This window comes from Protobothrops mucrosquamatus, unplaced genomic scaffold (assembly GCF_001527695.2).
Source record: "Protobothrops mucrosquamatus isolate PMUCROS unplaced genomic scaffold, P.Mucros_1.0 scaffold110, whole genome shotgun sequence".
NCBI lineage: Eukaryota > Metazoa > Chordata > Lepidosauria > Squamata > Viperidae > Protobothrops > Protobothrops mucrosquamatus.
This window is the reverse complement of record NW_015386482.1, coordinates 1,280,230-1,297,898: the sequence shown is the minus strand read 5'-3', so window position 1 is coordinate 1,297,898 and position 17,669 is coordinate 1,280,230. Positions and strand designations below refer to the sequence as shown.

The window sequence follows — 17,669 nt, the reverse complement described above, 5'->3', positions numbered from 1 at the left end:
ATACAAAGAATTTTATAGATCAACATTCAACTGAAATCAAAAATTTCAGGCAATTAGAAAAGAGCCATGGAAAATTATTCTCGTGTTTACTGTTGCAACAGTATTATATGTGCAAAAATGGAAATACTTTGAAATACTCACAATGGAGAAATGGTTCGTAAATATGACTGAATTAGCAGAGATGGCAAAATCAACTTGATTAAAGACCAACATTTTGCTGAAAGTAGAGAAAGGTGAACTTGTGATTTATCGGTTTGAAGATTAGAAAGGGTAGTTTATGAAAAAAAAGAAATTATGATGTCACCTAAGAAAAGGTAAACTATAGATGCATTTATAACCACTGTAAAAAAAATTAGTTGTCGCTTCTATATAATCTTTTTTTCTTTTCTATTTTTCATTCATTATTCCCTCTGATTTTCTTTCTAATATTCACCTTGCTTTTATTTTGTTAAAATTTCTTTGAGCATGTTATTGGATAGTTGAGTGTCCAAATGACAAAGAATATGCAAGCTCCTTCTGGATCCAATTGTTCTCTGCTTACAGTGCATCTTTTCTCAACCTTGCTTCTCACTTGTTCCCCTCCCTCTACTTTTGTTTTCTGTTCATTTTGCTTTATTTTTAACTTATTAAGAGTTGGCTTGCTATAGTGTCTGAATCCTGAACTGCAGCCAGCTTTAACTGTAGTTTGAAAAAAGGCCAAGCACACCACATTTTTCTGATTTTGAAGGTTTCACATTTTTTGATAGAATTGCATTTACAGTGGGCATAGGATCCAGCCCTTCTGCATATTGACATCTACCAATCTTACTTTTGTTTTCACAGTTTCATTTATGAACAGAACCCTAAGCTGCACTAAATGCTTCAATGGAGACTTCAAATTGGTAACAGCAATGCCTGAAGTCCATGGTTAAATATTAATAGCTATCTAATAGAGCTGTTTCCAGTCTTGGAAAGAATTGCATCATGAAGTGTACTAGCCGAAAGAAGAACCTTGCTTGAAAGCAATTACATACTTTGCAAGGCTTATGCAGCTGCATTGAAGGTTGCCTTTGATTGTCTGTTTATGTGCATGCATAAACCATGCTTCCTACTGGGATTACCAGCAAAGCAAAGAAACTGTTCCTGCATTTACATATAGAGACTTTCCAAAGCACCCTTCAAGTGTCCTAAAGACATGACTGTTTTAATGCTTCAAAGAGAGCTCCTTCATTTGATCTTCCGCATGACCAAAGTACCACTTTTGCATTCTTTGCACAGTCCTGGTTCTGCAAATAGTTTTGATATTCTGTGTTCATGCAACATCTGCTCTGCCTTCTACACATATCTTCAAATAAAATCTATTCATGGCTATAATTTGCTAGAACACCAGCCTCTACCAGACTGATCTTTTATAGTACATTTGCTAATCTTAAAAAATAATCCAGCCAAGACAAAGTTGAGACAGAGGAAAGGGTGAAGTCAGACTTCTTTCCCCAACCAGCTCAATTTTGTGGAAAATTGGCTCAAACTCTATAGAATCCAATCAATTGCATTGCAAGTTTTTTTTAAAGGCAACAGCATTCCACATACAGATTTGTGAAACCATTTGGAAGTTATCCAAGAAACTGCCAGACAAAGTTCTCCAACAATTGTAAAGCACCTAAGTACTTTGCCATTTGATCCATTTCAACTGGCTATAACAACTATAGATTCTTTAGTTATATAGCCAAGAGAGAGCTTGATCTTTTGAGAGAAGGAAACTCAAAAGACATTTCTATAAAGTATCAGTTTGGCTTACAGAAGTTAAAAAGAAGAAAACAATTACAGTAGACCAGGTGTCCCCTCTTTTGTTAAATCAAGAGCAAAATTATGCAATTTGGAAGCTAAACACCTCAATTGTTTTTACACAGTCCACAAATATTGGCCCCTTTGAAGCATGTTTAATCCCAGGTTTAGTTATTTATTCTTCTTTACAAATGCTTCACTCTTTAGCCAACTGCAGACAAGGAGGTATACAACTTAAAAGTACAGAGAATATATACAAAGGAACAGTATTTGCTAATCAATATCCCCCCATACATTAATATTACAGAAGAAAACACTAATAGTACCAGAATTCCAGTTTAAAAGCCAAAAATAATCTTTCTTAAGCTGCACCTCACTTCCACACATGTCTAGTGTAGCTAGACAGAGGTGGGATTTAAAATGGGACAAAGGGGGTCAAAGGGAAAGACAGATTGGTTATGCAGGTTGCATGTGAAAGAGATTACAAATACCTTTTCAGTTAACAATTGCAATGTTAAACCCATTGTTATTAAAAAAGTGCTATCACATCGATCTGATTTTTGCTACCATAGACTAAGAGAAGATACAAAGACTAACACCCTGGCCTAGTCACTGTCAACTACTGTATACTCCCAACAGTTACACCATTAGATCCCTTAATCTGATCTGATCTGATCTTTGGAAGTGTGTCTTTCTTGCTAAGATAACTGGAACTCCACTGGAAGGAGCTCCATCAGATCTGTCAAGGAGATCTACTATCATCAAGCCAGATCCTGCTATCATCCAGCCAACTGAAAGAACCCTGCCCTTCTGTCTGGGCACCAGGTGATTACAGAAGTTGGTTGCTGGGTGGGGAAGGGGTAAGTAAAGAAGAATCAAAAGGATAATTGAGTAGAAGGTGAATCTAGGAAGACAGAACCTGCAAGGCCAATAAAAAAGTCTGCTTATTAGCAGATTTATAAGTGAAATTAGCTGTATTAATAATGTAAGCAGCTTTATTTACAACCATTCAGATTTGTGTACAAATAAGCAGCTACAGAAATGGAAATAAATGTCTTTTTTGTAAAAAAAAAAAATCTCCTCAATTATGTACACTGCTGAAGAGTAATGTATATAATATGTATCTGAAAGGAAGACCACCTTACATTTACGAAGCCCCCGGAAGAGTAAGATAAAAAACATATGGAAAGCTAAACTTCTCCATCTTATCAACTTAGTGTTGCCTATTCTAGTCAGAGATTTTCTCCTGCCTTCTATGAGAAGTGTCTTTGTATATGTATGTAGGTGCATATAGGTAGATGTGCCAGAAACAACACACCAAAAACAACAGGACCAAGGCAAAATATTACTACTAGTAGTAAAATTAAAAAAAAACCTAGTGATTTACTTTAACTCTATAAAATAATGTACTCTATATCTTTTTCATACCCATCAACCTATATCAACCATTCTCTTATCATTTTTATGTTTTATATTTTGCGGGTTTTATCTTGTTGTAAGTCACCTAGAGTTAATTGATGGCAAGATGGGCAATATATAAGTTTAATAAATGAATAAATCCCTTCATTTTATGGGACTGTTGTCTTTTAATGTTGACCCATTTCTAGTTTCTGCATCACAATATATAAGTAGTTTCTGTATTACGCAAACCCCAGTTTATATAAACTCAAATTTACACAAAGGGTGCAAAAATGTGACTGCCAATTTGATATATGGAAGAATGTGCAAGGATTTCTGCATCAGAATTCTTATGTAACCCGGGACAGCCTGTATTTGATACTAAGAAACACTGGATAAGGGTTGGTAAAATCAGCAAGTCCTAGCACAGCCTAAACTGAAATATTAAGCAATAACAGTTTTACAAGAAGAAAATGAATCATTTGATAATATTATTGTAAACAATATTGGAGTCAACATAGCAGATCACTTTGTTCTTGACTAAAGAACATTAGAATTTGCTCAACATATTCCAGTTACTACAACTTGATTCAGAGAAGTAGTCTTCCAAATTACAAATTACTATTTCCAAATTACTCATTTGATTTTTTTCCTAATTTTCAGTTGTGTATTTTGCACAATTATGCAACTTTATTTTATTTGTGTGATCTACAGACACAAGTGGCATTCAGCCATGCAAGACTGAGCAATAAGAGGTCTGATCATCTTAGAGTTGGTGGAGCAATTTGTCTGGAATAATGTCTAGAGGAAAGGAATTAAGCACTAGCTTGAAAATGGAGCTCTTCCTCTGGCCAATGTAAAGTGCTCTTTTCCCTAATCCTCCTACACTTCCAAAATCTCACTAAGAAAACTGCAGGGACTTGTCCAGGAAATTGCCTGGAGTCAACAATAACTTGAAGGTATATGTGTGCGCGCACACGCAGGGCCTTAATTTCCCTTACAATGAAAAATTCCAGCATTTGTCTCCTCCTCTCCATGGTTCTGCTATTTTCATTTTGTCTACTAAGTGTTCTGTACTTGTTACGAACAAGTCAAGGATAGCTGATTTTGTGTGCCTTCTTTACTATCTGAAGAAAATTTGCAAGCCAGGTCATGTAATTTCTTAAAAGGACCATGCTTGGCGGAATTTTCTCCTAATGTATCTTGGAATAATTCCTAGCTCCAATCATAACCGTTTTATATCATTTAAAAAGATCTGCTATTTGCTTTTTTTAAAAAAATTATCTACATGTTCCTTTGGCTAGGTGATTGGCAGTGGACAGTTTCCAGCAAATGTTTCACTTTCTAAATTATATAATAAGAATATATTTTAAAAACAAATTCAGTACTGCTATTGGGCTTTATATATATCTAAAGATTATTATGATAATAATTTCTCCTGTCTATAACAAAGACCTGCTTCTTCTGCTGCATGTTTGATGAACTTAAGACATCCTCACTTTTAGTTTCAAAGGGAGACTATGAGTAATTCTCGACTTATGACACAATTGAGCCAAAAATATCTGTTGCTAAGCAAGACAGTTGTTAAGTTTGTCTCATTTTATTACTCTTCTTGCCATAGTTGTTAAATGACTCATTGCAGTTGTTAAATTAGTAACCTGGGCGTTAAATGAATCTGGCTTCCCCATTGACTGGCTTGTCAGAAAGTTGGAAGAGGTGATCACATGAATCTGGGACACTGCAATTGTCATAAATATATGCCAGTTGCCAAGCGCCCAAATTTTGATCACGTGACCATGGGACTGCTGCAACTGTTGTACATGTGAAAACGGTCATAAGTCACTTCTTTTTTTACTGTCAGTGTAACTTCAAACAGTCCCTATATGAATAGTTATAAGTCGAGGACTACCTGAGTATTTTCCTTATTATAACTACTATTATGCAAACACCCACTAATGATTATATAATTATTAAATATACCACTTGCATAAAATCATGCTATAATGTTCCCACAACCACCACTTAATTTTCTTTTGCATCCAGGAAAGAGCAAACACAATTTTACACACAGAAATAGTGCAATACCTGCTGTAGCCTTCCTTGGAGAATCAGATAGGCTTGACATCCAGACTTCAGAGCCAAGAAAAGAAGCAGCAGAGAAACAAGAAAAGCAAAAGAGGGATTAGAGAGAGAGAGAGAAGCAGTGTTGTAACCATGCAAATACAGAATAGTTTTAATTCTACATTTGTTTGAATATACAGAGGAATTGTCGCCATTAAACTCTAAGCAATGAAACAATAAAATATGTTGCAAAAGGAGAACATCAGCTGATACAAAGGTGTTCCCATGGTAGTTTCGCAAACAACAGATGTGTTTACTTTGTATAAGCATTACATGTTTCTCTTAGTCAGAAGGTTTGTTTTACAACAATGAAATCATTCACATTTGTGGCAATACCTTGAAACCATCCAGACTGCCATTTTTGAGTAAAGCCTCATTTGAGTGTTTTACCACAAGGCCAGACATTTTCTCTGTTTTACAAGTACAGACACTAATTCATGAGTTTAGTGAATCATTTCAACCCACTTCATCCCGAACTAATGCTAGAGCTGTCAGGTTATACAGCAGTTCTCAAATTATTGAGCTGACTAGAAAGAATAGGATGTTTTTAAACCATATTTTGAGGTATTGGAAATTTAAAGATTTTTATTTCTTAACAAAACTACCGATAAAGGTCTCCCAGAGTTACCTGACGATGAGATGGGTAGCATAGTCTCTCAGAACCATAGTCTAAAAAAATTCATTTTCTGCAGCTTTATCAATAAAACCTGTGACCATCTAAAGCTGTATACATTGATATTCATCAATTTATTGATGAAATCTTGCTATTATAGATACAATGCTGAAAAATCTATATAGCTGTAAGTACACAATTTATAATGTACATATGGTCCACAAGGAGATCTTGATGTGGCTCTGAAAGTACCCCATCAAATCACTCTCTGTCTTGTCTCCATACCAGCTTTTGGGGTGGGGGAAGAGCAGTACAAATAGGAAAGTAGTAATGCAACTTTTAACTATTATATTAGCACATACTGTTTTAAAATTGAGCTGTGAAGGAATCATATATAACTTCTATAGACATTTACGGAGACATCATAGCATAAATCACTTGATTCAAAACTTAATGCCACACATGGCCTTTCTGCAAGTGCAAAGGGGAAGTTATCACTTGAAAACTGCTTTGCATTCCTGGTAGGATTTTTAGTAAAAAAATAAAAATAAAATAGAACTCCAGTGAGAAGGATTCCCTTTCAGTGCTTCATATCAATTGGAATAAAAATATTATAATGCTGTTTTTTAGAACTTCCCCTTTCCAGCTACCTTATTCAACCTTATTCAAAGACTGAATATTTCCCCAAGTACATGTTTTTAAAAAAAACTTTGAACTTCTGTGATTAAGAATTATAGAGCTGAAATCTTCTCTCTAGATAGTGATGGCAAACTTATGACATATGGATCAAAGGTCATAGGCCACATTTTTGATGACACGCTAGTGTTCACAAACACTCGACAACACCTATTCTCAAAAGAATGATACATTCTTGTGTAAGAAAGGGATGTGCTTTTGTGCAGCCTCTGGACCGTTTGGAAGTCACATGAGAGAGCTGGGTTTTCTTGAAGCCTTCTGAGCCTCCAAAAATTGCATTAGGTTTTTAGAAGCTGCAGAAGCTGCAAAAAAGCACTCTCCGAAGCCACTTCAAGAATGAAGGCCTCATCAATCCTAGAGTAGCCTCAAGTAGGCCATAAGGGTCTGCCAACAGAAAAAGAGCACTGTCTGAAGGTAAGTGGCAGGTGGCAGATCCTGGAGAGCATTGGGCTGTGGGGCCAATTGCATCATTCCTCATGGTTCACACCTTGGGGAATAGCAGGAGGTGGTCTTTTTGGGTCGCAGAAATGGTGCTAGGGCTGCAGTGAGCCCACAATTGTTCAGAGTGACCTAGATGCAGGGTGGTGGCTGATGTTTTGTCTGGGGGGGGGGGAATGGCAGCATTTTCTGAATGCAATCACTAATACAGAAGAACATATTATTTTTGTCCAAGAATGATACTTGGTCTTTGAGTGTATTTGAGCGACATTTCCCAAATTGTAAAAGACCAGGACAAGACTAAATCTAAATTAATTTATAATTTACTGAAGCTGAAATACAATTAAATACAATTATATGATTACTTTCTATGTGTTAGATCATTTTCCCCTTCTGTCTCCTTAAACATTAAAATTTGACAGAAAGTTTTGGAAGGTTCTGAGAGCCATACTGAAAGCTTGAGAGCTGCATATCATCTTATGTTCACAGGTTGCAACCATTTTTGTTATAAAAGGTGTTCTTGGTTGAATTTGCACTCCATGAATAAACCATAACCTAAAACAATCTAATCAGGGGGTTCATCATTCTCTTTGATCTTGGCCTAAGTAGGACTTCTACAACCATGTCTTAGCAGACATTTCAGAAATTGCCTGTCTGTCTAAATTGCCCATCTCCTTCATAGAGGAGCTATTATAAGGTAAAATACTGCACTTTTTCTTGAAAATTACTGGTTTGCTCACAAAATCCAGTGTCTTGGTTAAAAGACAAATTCCTGAATAGACATCTATTCCACCTGGAACGCTTTTATGATGCTCTTATATGTACAAAGGTTGACTTGGAAGGAGTTCATGAACAGCAGTTAAAACACTAAACCCAACACTGCATATTGTGTCATGCTTTTTTGATTTGTCTAGATAAAAAGAAACTAAGGTGACAATATAATGAAATAAAGCCACAAAATAATTCCAAGCAGGGGGGAAAAAATTCAGCACTCCCAACTACCCCTAACAGAGTTTGTACTATCCCTGCCAAAACAATAATGAAAAAACCCAAAAACTTGCACTGATGAAAAATATCTGGAATAAGAAAATGCCTAAGGCTTAGGTTATATTGGAACCATATGCTCTTGCAGTGGCACAACAGTAGATTTTAAAATAGTATGCAACTGACCTACTTCAGGACGAGAATTTAGAGAAAAAGAAAAGGAAACTTTTAACCTTGAACTGTATTTTGCAAAAACAGCTGAAGTGTAAACAAGTTTTTCACACAATTGCCATTTAATCAGATTGCCCTGAATGGTAACTGGTTGCAAATTTTTAAATGAAGCATCTTTCTCCTTTTGCACATGCTCCATCAATAGTAACTGAAGCAAAACAATACAAACAGCTCCCAACACAAGAAATTAGGAACTGAGAAGTGAGTACCTGGCAGAGTACATTGTAAACTTCCAAAGAAGAGATACATTTGCCTCTGGTAAATTTAGTAGACTACCCCCCCCCCCATAACAAAAAATAGCATGACTCATCTGATAGCACTAGACAGAAATAAGAGTTAAGAAATAAGAGTGCTTCTGAAGAGGGAAGACAGCTAGTATATTTCAGCTTGGAACATCTGTTTAGCATTACTTCAAAGGATTTCATTTTTTAAAAAATAGCTTGACAATCATACATATTTTAATTGTCCTCAACCCGTAAAACAGAGATGGGCATCCTACATCTCTTCAGCTGCAGGCAGCACTCAGTCTTATTTCACTGGAATAGAAAGAACGCAGAAGGAGGAGTGGGGGAATAGTTTCAAACTTGCTAAAAATCATTTGTTCTTTTCTTAGCAGCCTGCTGGGCAGGGAAGGAAGGGAAGAGGGATATCCACATGGAAGGAAAGGAAGAGGGTAAAGGATGAAATATGTATTGCAACTGCAATAATATGATACAAATCCTGTGATCCATGCATTTGCAACAGAAGTACAAAAAAACTTTAGTTTGTGCTGTAATATCACAAAATGCTGAGTCACTTTCATGTCATTTATTTGATTTTTATTCTGCCTTTATTATTGCTTATATAAAATTAGCCTTCATAGTCAATAAAAGAGTAGGAAAAGCAATACTGGGATACAATCCCCAAAATGACAGAATGATCTCAGTGCGAATCCAAGGCAAACCATTCAATATCACAGTAGTCCAAGTCTATGCCCCAATCACTGGTGCTGAAGAGGATGAAATTGACCGGTTCTAAGAAGCCCTACAGCACCTTATAAAATCAACACCAAAAAATGATGTCCTTATCATCATGGGGGATTAGAATGCTAAAGTAGGAAGCCAAAAGATAAACGGAATAACAGGCAAGTTTGGCCTTGAGAGTACAAAATGAAGCAGGGCACAGGCTGACAGAATTTTGTCAAGAGAATATGATGGTCATAGCAAACACTCTTTTCCAACAACCCAAGAGACAGCTCTACACATGGACATCACCAGACGGTCAACACAGAAATCAGACTGACTATGTGCTCTGCAGCCAAAGATGGAGAAGCTCTATACAGTCAGTAAAAACAAGACCAGGAGCTGACTGCGATTCAGATCATGAGCTTCTCGTTGCAAAATTTAGGCTTAAATTGAAGAAAGTAGGGAAAAACACTAGGCCACTCAGGTATGAACTAAATCATATCCCTGATGAATATACAGTAGAGGTGACAAATAGATTTAAGGAATTAGACAGAGTGCCTGAAGAACTATGGACGGAGGTTCGCAACACTGTACAAGAGGTAGCAACTAAAATCATCCCAAAGAAAAAGAAATGCAAGAAAGCAAAATGGCTGTCTGAGGAAGCTTTGCAAATAGCTGAGGAAAGAAGGGAAGCGAAAGGCAAGGGAGAAAGAGAAAGATACACCCAATTGAATGCAGAATTCCAGAGAATAGCTAGAAGAGATAAGAATTCCCTCTTAAATGAACAGTGCAAAGAAATAGAAGAGAACAATAGAATAGGGAGAACCAGAGATCTCTTCAAGAAAATTGGAGATATGAAGGGAACGTTTCATGCAAAGATGGGCATGATAAAGGACCAAAATGGCAGGGACCTAACAGAGGCAGAAGAGATTAAGAAGAGGTGGCAAAATTACACAGAAGAACTATACAAGAACGAGCCTAGCATCCCTGATAACCACAATGGGGTGGTCACTGACCTCGAGCCAGACATCCTAGAATGTGAAGTTAAATGGGCCTTAGGAAAGCTGAGCAACAACAAAGCTAGTGGAGGTGACAGTATTCCAGCTGAGCTATTCAAAATCTTAAAAGACGATGCAGTAAAAGTGTTACACTCAATTTGCCAGCAATTTTTTTTTTAGCTTTTAGTCAACGTTTCTGCCTGTAAATATCCACAAGTTCCTGGAACATAGAATAACAGAGTTGGAAGGGACCTTAGAGGTCATCTAGTCCAACCCAATTGTCAACTCTGCAAATGAGCCTGGCTGCAGCCATTTCCCCCCCCCCCTCTCATTTGAGGTCACCACATGGAACGGAGCTTCACTAGTCAAAACAATCAGCTGTCCCGTGGGAACCAAGGTCATCTGTTGCTCCCACAATTGGGAACTGGGCATCGCATAAGAAAGCTCGCCAAATGCATTTCTTGGGGAACATAGTGAATTACATAGTTTTGGGGGTGGGAACTTTATACTTTGCATCTGCTTTATTTGTCTCTGTCTGTCGGAACCCTGACACCACCGCTCGAGGTTCAAATCAGTATTCCGCATAACGGGAGCAAGAGAACCAACAGAAGAGAAAATTTGTAGGTCAGGGTTGAACTGTAGGGTCCTTGGTGTTGAGCTCGATGGTTATCTTGCAGATGTTTTATTACCAACTTAGGTAACGTCATCAGTGCTGAGTGGAAACAAGAGTGGATTTCTCCCCCTCCCCCGGCTGCTAATCCCTTGAGACAGGAAAATCTCCCTGGTGTCCTTTCCTCTTAAGATTCCTTTACAGGTAATCCTCGACTTACAACAGTACATTTAGCAACTGGCTGGCCAGCCATGCTGGCTCAGGAATTCTGGGAGTTGAAGTCCATGAGTCATAAAAGAGCCAAGGTTGCCTACCCCTGGTCTAGTTATATCATAGGATTTTCTAATTCATTGGACCTGAATGAAATATCTGCAGCTGATCAACAAATAATAATAATAAAGTTGGAAGGGACCTTGGAGGTCATCAAGTCCAACCCCCTGCTCAGGCAGGTAACCCTATACCATTTCGGACAAATGGCTGTCCAGTTTCTTCTTAAAAACTTCCAGTGTTGGAGCATCCACTGCTTCTGGAGGCAGATTGTTCCACTGGTTAATTGTTCTAACTGTCAGGAAGTTTCTCCTTAGTTCTAGATTGTTTCTCTCCTTGATTAGTTTCCATCCGTTGCGTCTTGTCCTGCCTTCAGGCGCTTTGGAGAATAGCTAGACTCCCTCTTCTTTGTGGCAGCCCCTGAGATATTGGAGCACTGCTATCATGTCCCCCCTCGTCCTTCTCTTCATTAAACTAGATATACCCAATTCCATTAACCTTTCCTTATATGTTTTAACCTCGAGTCCCCTGATCATCTTTGTTGCTCTTCTCTGTACTCTTTCTAGAGTCTCAACATCTTTTTTACATCATGGTGACCAAAACTGGATGCAGTATTCCAAGTGTGGCGTTACCAAGGCATTGTAGAGTGGTATTAATACTTCGCATGATCTTGATTCTATCCCTCTGTTAATGCAGCCTAGCACTGTGTTGGCTTTTTTGGCAGCTGTAGCACACTGCTGGCTCATATTTAAATGATTGTCCACTAGGACTCCGAGATCCCTCTCACAGTTACTACTATTGAGCAAGGTACCCCCTATACTATACCTGTACATTTGGTTTTTATTGCCTAAATGTAGAACCTTACTTTTTTCACCATTGAATTTCATTTTGTTAGATAGCGCCCAGTGTTCAAGTCTGTTCAGATCCTCCTGTATCTTAAGCCTGTCTTCTGGAGTGTTGGCTATTCCTGCCAGCTTGGTGTCGTCTGCAAATTTGATGAGTTCCCCATCTATCCCCTCATCCAAATTGTTGATGAAGATGTTGAAGAGCACTGGGCCCAGAACAGATCCCTGGGGCACCCCACTACACTCTTCCCTCCATGTAGATGTGGTTCCATTGAGAACCACACGCTGAGTACGGCCGGTCAGCCAGCTACGGATCCATCTTGTGGTGATGCTGTCTAACCCACATTTTTCTATCTTATCAAGTAGTAGGTTGTGATCTACTTTGTCAAATGCCTTACTGAAGTCCAAGTAAATTATATCCACAGCATTCCTCTGGTTCACTAATTTTGTCACTTGGTCAAAGAATGCAATAACATTTGTCTGGAATGATCTGTTTTTGACAAACCTGTGTTGGCTTTTAGTAATGACTTGGTTTGCCTGTAGGTGTTCGCTGATACATTGTTTATCTTTTCCAGAATCTTCCCAGGTATTGAGGTCAGGCTGATAGGTCTGTAATTTCCTGGATCCATTTTTTTTCCTTTTTTGAAGATGGGAACTACATCAGCTCTTTTCCAGTCCTCTGGTGGTTTCCCAGTGCTCCAGGATCTTTGAAAAATATAGTTCAGTGGTTCTGAGATCACATCTGCCAGTTCCTTGAGAACCTTGGGGTGTAATCCATATGGTCCTGGTGATTTGAACTCGTCTAGGCTGGACAGGTGCTCACTTACCATTTTCTTGCCTATCTTAACTTGTGTTTCTATTCTGTTTTTTATGGCACTATTTTTGATAGGTTGGTCTGCTTTTTCCCTTTGTGTAAAGACAGATGCGAAAAACAAGTTAAATAGTTCTGCTTTCTCCCTGTTGCTTGTCACCTTCTTGCCACTTTCACCCACTAATGGACCAATCGTTTCCTTCACTTTTTTCTTGTTTTTTACATGTTGAAAGAAGCTTTTTTTTGTTATTTTTGACTTTGGTCACAAGCCTTAGTTCATTTTGAGCCTTAGCTTTCCTCACTTCATCTTTGCAGGCTCGGGCTATTTGCTGATATTCTGACAGTTATGTGTCCCTCTTTCCACTTTCTATACTTGTCCTTTTTAATCTTTCAATTTTGGAATTTTGGAAATTTGGAAAACTCAACAGTGGCCACAGGATTGGAAAAGGTCAGTTTACATTCCAATTCCAAAGAAAGGCAATGCCAAAGAATGCTCAAACTATCGCACCATTGCACTCATTTCACATGCAATAAAATTATGCTTAAAATCCTACAAGCTAGACTCCAGCAGTATGTGGATTGAGAACTTCCAGAAGTACAGGCAGGATTTTGAAGAGGTAGAGGAAGTAGTTTTGTTTTAGATTCATCATTTTATTAAATGGCAATCTAGTTGGTTATATAAATGATACCTGGATTATTACAAACCAAGATTATCACAAACATCCCACAGGCAACAAAATCATAAAAATAAAATAAATTTATATGCAGCTTTCATGTCCCTCCCCCATCTTTAGCTAGACTGACATTCATCTATTGCAAAACCAACTACTTTACGTGGGTTTTTAAATTCGCTCCCAAACATGCAAAACTGATGGATTAGACCATATAAATTTTGCCAAGCCCCCAATACTTGGAAAATAATGGCTAAAACAAATCCCAGCACTGCTTTGCATCCTCACCCCCAATGTATGAAATATTTATATTATCAGATACCCTGGAGGCTGACTTTTATAAAATGAAAATGCAGTCCCCACGGAGGAACATATTTCAACAAATCTTGATCTATAAATCATGAACTAAGCCAGAACTATTGAAATGACCTTATTTCTTAGTCACTTTTGCCAAGTAGTTGAGGACTAGAATTGCTTAGTTTTGTGTTATCTCTTACACACGCAATTTTTTTGAAAATATTTGCATTTTGTATTTATGTGACTGAATGGTGCTTCAGAACTTATCATATGAACTGCAAAATGGGGAGGGGGAAACAGGAAAATATATCTCAGGAATGTCTAATTTTTCTTTTTTCAGGGAGAGCCATCTTTCCAGACTGTAATTTGAGAGAAGGATTACACACAGTTTGCATAAATAAGGCATATTCTGCATTATGGTAATTGATTTTCAGGCATATCATTCCTTCCTGGGAAACAGCTTCATAGTCCAAGGAAATTAAGATTGACAATTACCACAGATACGTTTTTTGTTTAACATAATATAGTTGCCCTTAATCCTCCAGAGGAGGTGAAGGGGACCCATTCTGATCTTATTTAAGACATCAGGCATTTATAGGATTATTTTGTTTTGTCTGGGGGAGGCTAGTCTAGATCTGGGGGAGACTGGCTTATGGAGTCAAGACAGACTACAACCCCCAGCTTACCTACCCCCTCTTCATATGGCTATTATATTAAGACAATACACATTCAGATTTCAAGGAGCTGTAAGACCACTATTTTAAGGGTCTAAGTACTACAACTGTATGCTGCAGAGAGTCTGGATAACTTCATTGCCAGCTATGCAAGCTAGGAGGAAAATGCAGGAACTTGGGTAAGAGCTAAATGCCTGCTAAAGAGTGGGAGTGGGTGGGGGTGGAGGTGGGAGATCTTGGCTTGCAACCAGACAGTATCACTTAGCTGATTGGAGTCTTTGCAAATGTACCTTACTAATACAGTATATAGATTGCTAAGATACCACATTCTTGGCTGAGCCAACAAAATCCAGATTCTTAGGCTGTTATTTAATAAAGTATGTATTTGCTTATTTGTGTTCTGGCAGCTGCACTGGTTGATCTGATCATGTGCAGCATTTTGTTTCCCAAATTTCTACTAGCTGAAGTACAGTTTTTACCTAATTTAAACTAGCCCAATTCCCTTTTAGAGTGTAGTTAAGAAGTAACTGTCCTCACAGAGGGGCCATCCTTGTATTTCTACAAAAATAATCCTCCAAGCACATCTTGTCAGAGAGGTAAGCTGGTATAAGAACATCTGACAAATCCCATCATTCCAGTTTACCAATTGGAAGTGACATTTATAAAAGCTACTGAAAAAGCTCTCTTTAAAACAAAAACCATAACACCCTAAGTTTTGGCCCATGCCTTCTGGACAGTAATTTACCTCCTTAGGACCTCAAAGTCTTTTGTTTTTGGAGGAAAAAAATATTATCAATGCATTTGATTTATTAAATGTTAATCAAGCATAGGAAGGAATCAATAAATATCGTGAAGTGAGTAAATTCATCTACTGAAGTTATTCTTCCACATATTGACTCCATGTATAGCCAATTAGGACTGGTGATGGATCCAGCCAAAGTTTCTGCAATGTTCTTCTTAAGAAATCTGATCCTTTCCCCTTACTTCAGCCACACCTGAGATTCATGTAATCTTCACAAAGTTTTAATTATGCAGTATTATAATTCACAATTCATAAGCATTTTGTTTATAACACACAATCTAGCAAATCATTTGTAGAGACTCTATACATAGTTGCATCCATAGTAGATATATTGAACATAAGAGGCAGTTGACTTGTCTGCCTTGAGCATTAGCATTCCCACTTCTAGTCAAGAGCCTAGTTCCTGGTTGTGCTGACCAATGTTGTGTAATTTCTCACAGCTACCGTGAGAATCATTTTCTTATATATGCTTTTCCTATTCTTAATATTATTAGCCATTCAGAGTCATAAATATGAGATGAGTGGCCAAATAAAGGTAATAAAACCTATTCAGACCCAGTATATTATACTATTAGTTCTACATCTGTGTGCACTAGCATGATGCTCGGTGTCTAAGCATGTTTTTGACATGTTTTTAAGATGACTTGCTGAATAAACCACAATTAGCTGAGTTTATATTTTTTTTGGTGGTCTGGAAAAGAAGTGACTTGCAGGATCAGGACCAGCAGCTTTTCCTCTGCTCTGAGAGAGAAGCAGCTGAAATTCGTTCCCACCAGTTTCTCTGTCAGGGAAAGCAGCTGAAGCTTCCAGAAAAGAGAGAACATAGTATGTGTTGACCATAGAGGTAAATGTTGAACTTTCTAACCTGGTGGAGAGAGAATTTGCTAACTGCCCCAAACCTTTGGATCTGGGTAGCATATAAGCAAACTTAGCAGGCAAACCTCTTGATAGGATATACAATGTTCCCTTTTTTGATCTGAGAGCAAGCATGTCCATCCATGCCTGGCTGCCAACCAACTACACAAACCTCACCTGTAGCTTTTTGTTTATATTTCTTTGTGACTACTTTACAGAGGGTGAGGGAAAGACATAGCTTGGGATGGCCAAGCAAAACTCTCCATTGAACACAAAGCAAAATGGATTGTATGGATCAGTGGTGGCAAACCTATGGCACGCATGCCAGAGGCGGCACTCAGAGCCCTCTTTGTTGGCACGCGCGCCACCGCCACCAGGAGCAGGTCGATCAGGCCGCCACCACCGCCACCAGCAGGTTGATCAGGCCACCACCACCGCCACCAGCAGGTTGATCAGGCCGCCACCACCGCCACCACCGCCCAGCACAAAGGAGGCAAAGCGGCCGATTAGTAAGCTCGAGTAGAGGTGGTAGAGCAGAGGTCACCAACCATTGTCGATTGGTGGACTGGAAGAAAAGGGAGGGGGAAGCATTTTACATGCGTGCATGCATGCACAGGGCCGTGAGCACACACGCACTGCAAATGGGCGGAGCTAGTGCCTGCGTGATACTCACTAGCCCTGCCCCGTTCTTGTGTGATGCAGCGCCTTGTATCCGCACCCCGCAGTGCAGTGGTGGCCATTTTTGCGCCTTGCAGCACGGTGGCCCATTTTTGCGCCCCCAGTTTTTGCATACCAGAGGCGGCACTCAGAGGCGCCTCCCTGCCCCTCCCCTGAGGGCACCACAATGCTGATGTGGCCCTGGCACTTTGTGATAAATAAGTGGGATTTGGGTTGCGATTTGGGCACTCGGTCTCTAAAAGATTTGCCATCACTGGTATGGATTAAAATGGTCTGAACTGAAGTGACTCCCTTATATGTATATATGTTAGAACATGGAATACTTCAAAAAGATCAATCTCCTATATGCCAGTTCCATTCCTCACACCTTAGTTTTTTCATTAAAGTCAAAATAGACTCAATATATATCCAGGATTAGTATAGCTTGAAGATCATAATTCTTCAGACTGTGGTGAAATAAAATTCTGATGTAATGCAACTGTTATTACTAAAGAGGAAAGAGCAGACTGCAACTATTCCAGGGTTCTTCTATTGTGATTTTGTGACTTAGAACATGGGTGTCAAACTCGCTGTGTCAAACTCACAATTTTTTTTGCATTGCTGGAGCTGGGGTGGGTGTGGCCTCCATATGATGCAACCGGCCTGTGGGCTGGCAGTTTGACACCCCTGACTTAGAATAACACAGTTGAAAGGGAGTTTGGAAGTCTTCTAATCCAACCCCCTGCTCAGGCAGGAAACCCTACTGTATACTATTACAGACAAATGGCTGTCCAATTGTTGCATCCATTTGGTTCCTGACTTAAGTTTCGTTTCTCCTGAAAAGCTTACCTGCCTGCCTTAGGTTTCGTTTCCTGATTTAAGTTTCATTTCTCCTGTTAAGCTTACCTTGAATTAGTACCTCCTTGACTTAAGTTTCCTGTTCTTTGTGTATGGCAATGGAGAGCCATCCCCCTATTGTCCTTTTGTACACCC

General features: G+C 38.7%; 1 protein-coding gene across 1 annotated transcript in view; it reads right to left on the bottom strand.

The window, feature by feature from the left end:
* The window catches only part of SH3PXD2A (SH3 and PX domains 2A), a 243,262-nt gene that overhangs the window by 76,983 nt on the left and 148,610 nt on the right, over positions 1-17,669 (bottom strand). Inside the window, exon 7 of the mRNA XM_015812791.2 lies at positions 5,248-5,292. Coding sequence (XP_015668277.2) covers positions 5,248-5,292 — 45 coding nt within the window. The remainder of the gene's footprint in view (positions 1-5,247; positions 5,293-17,669) is intronic.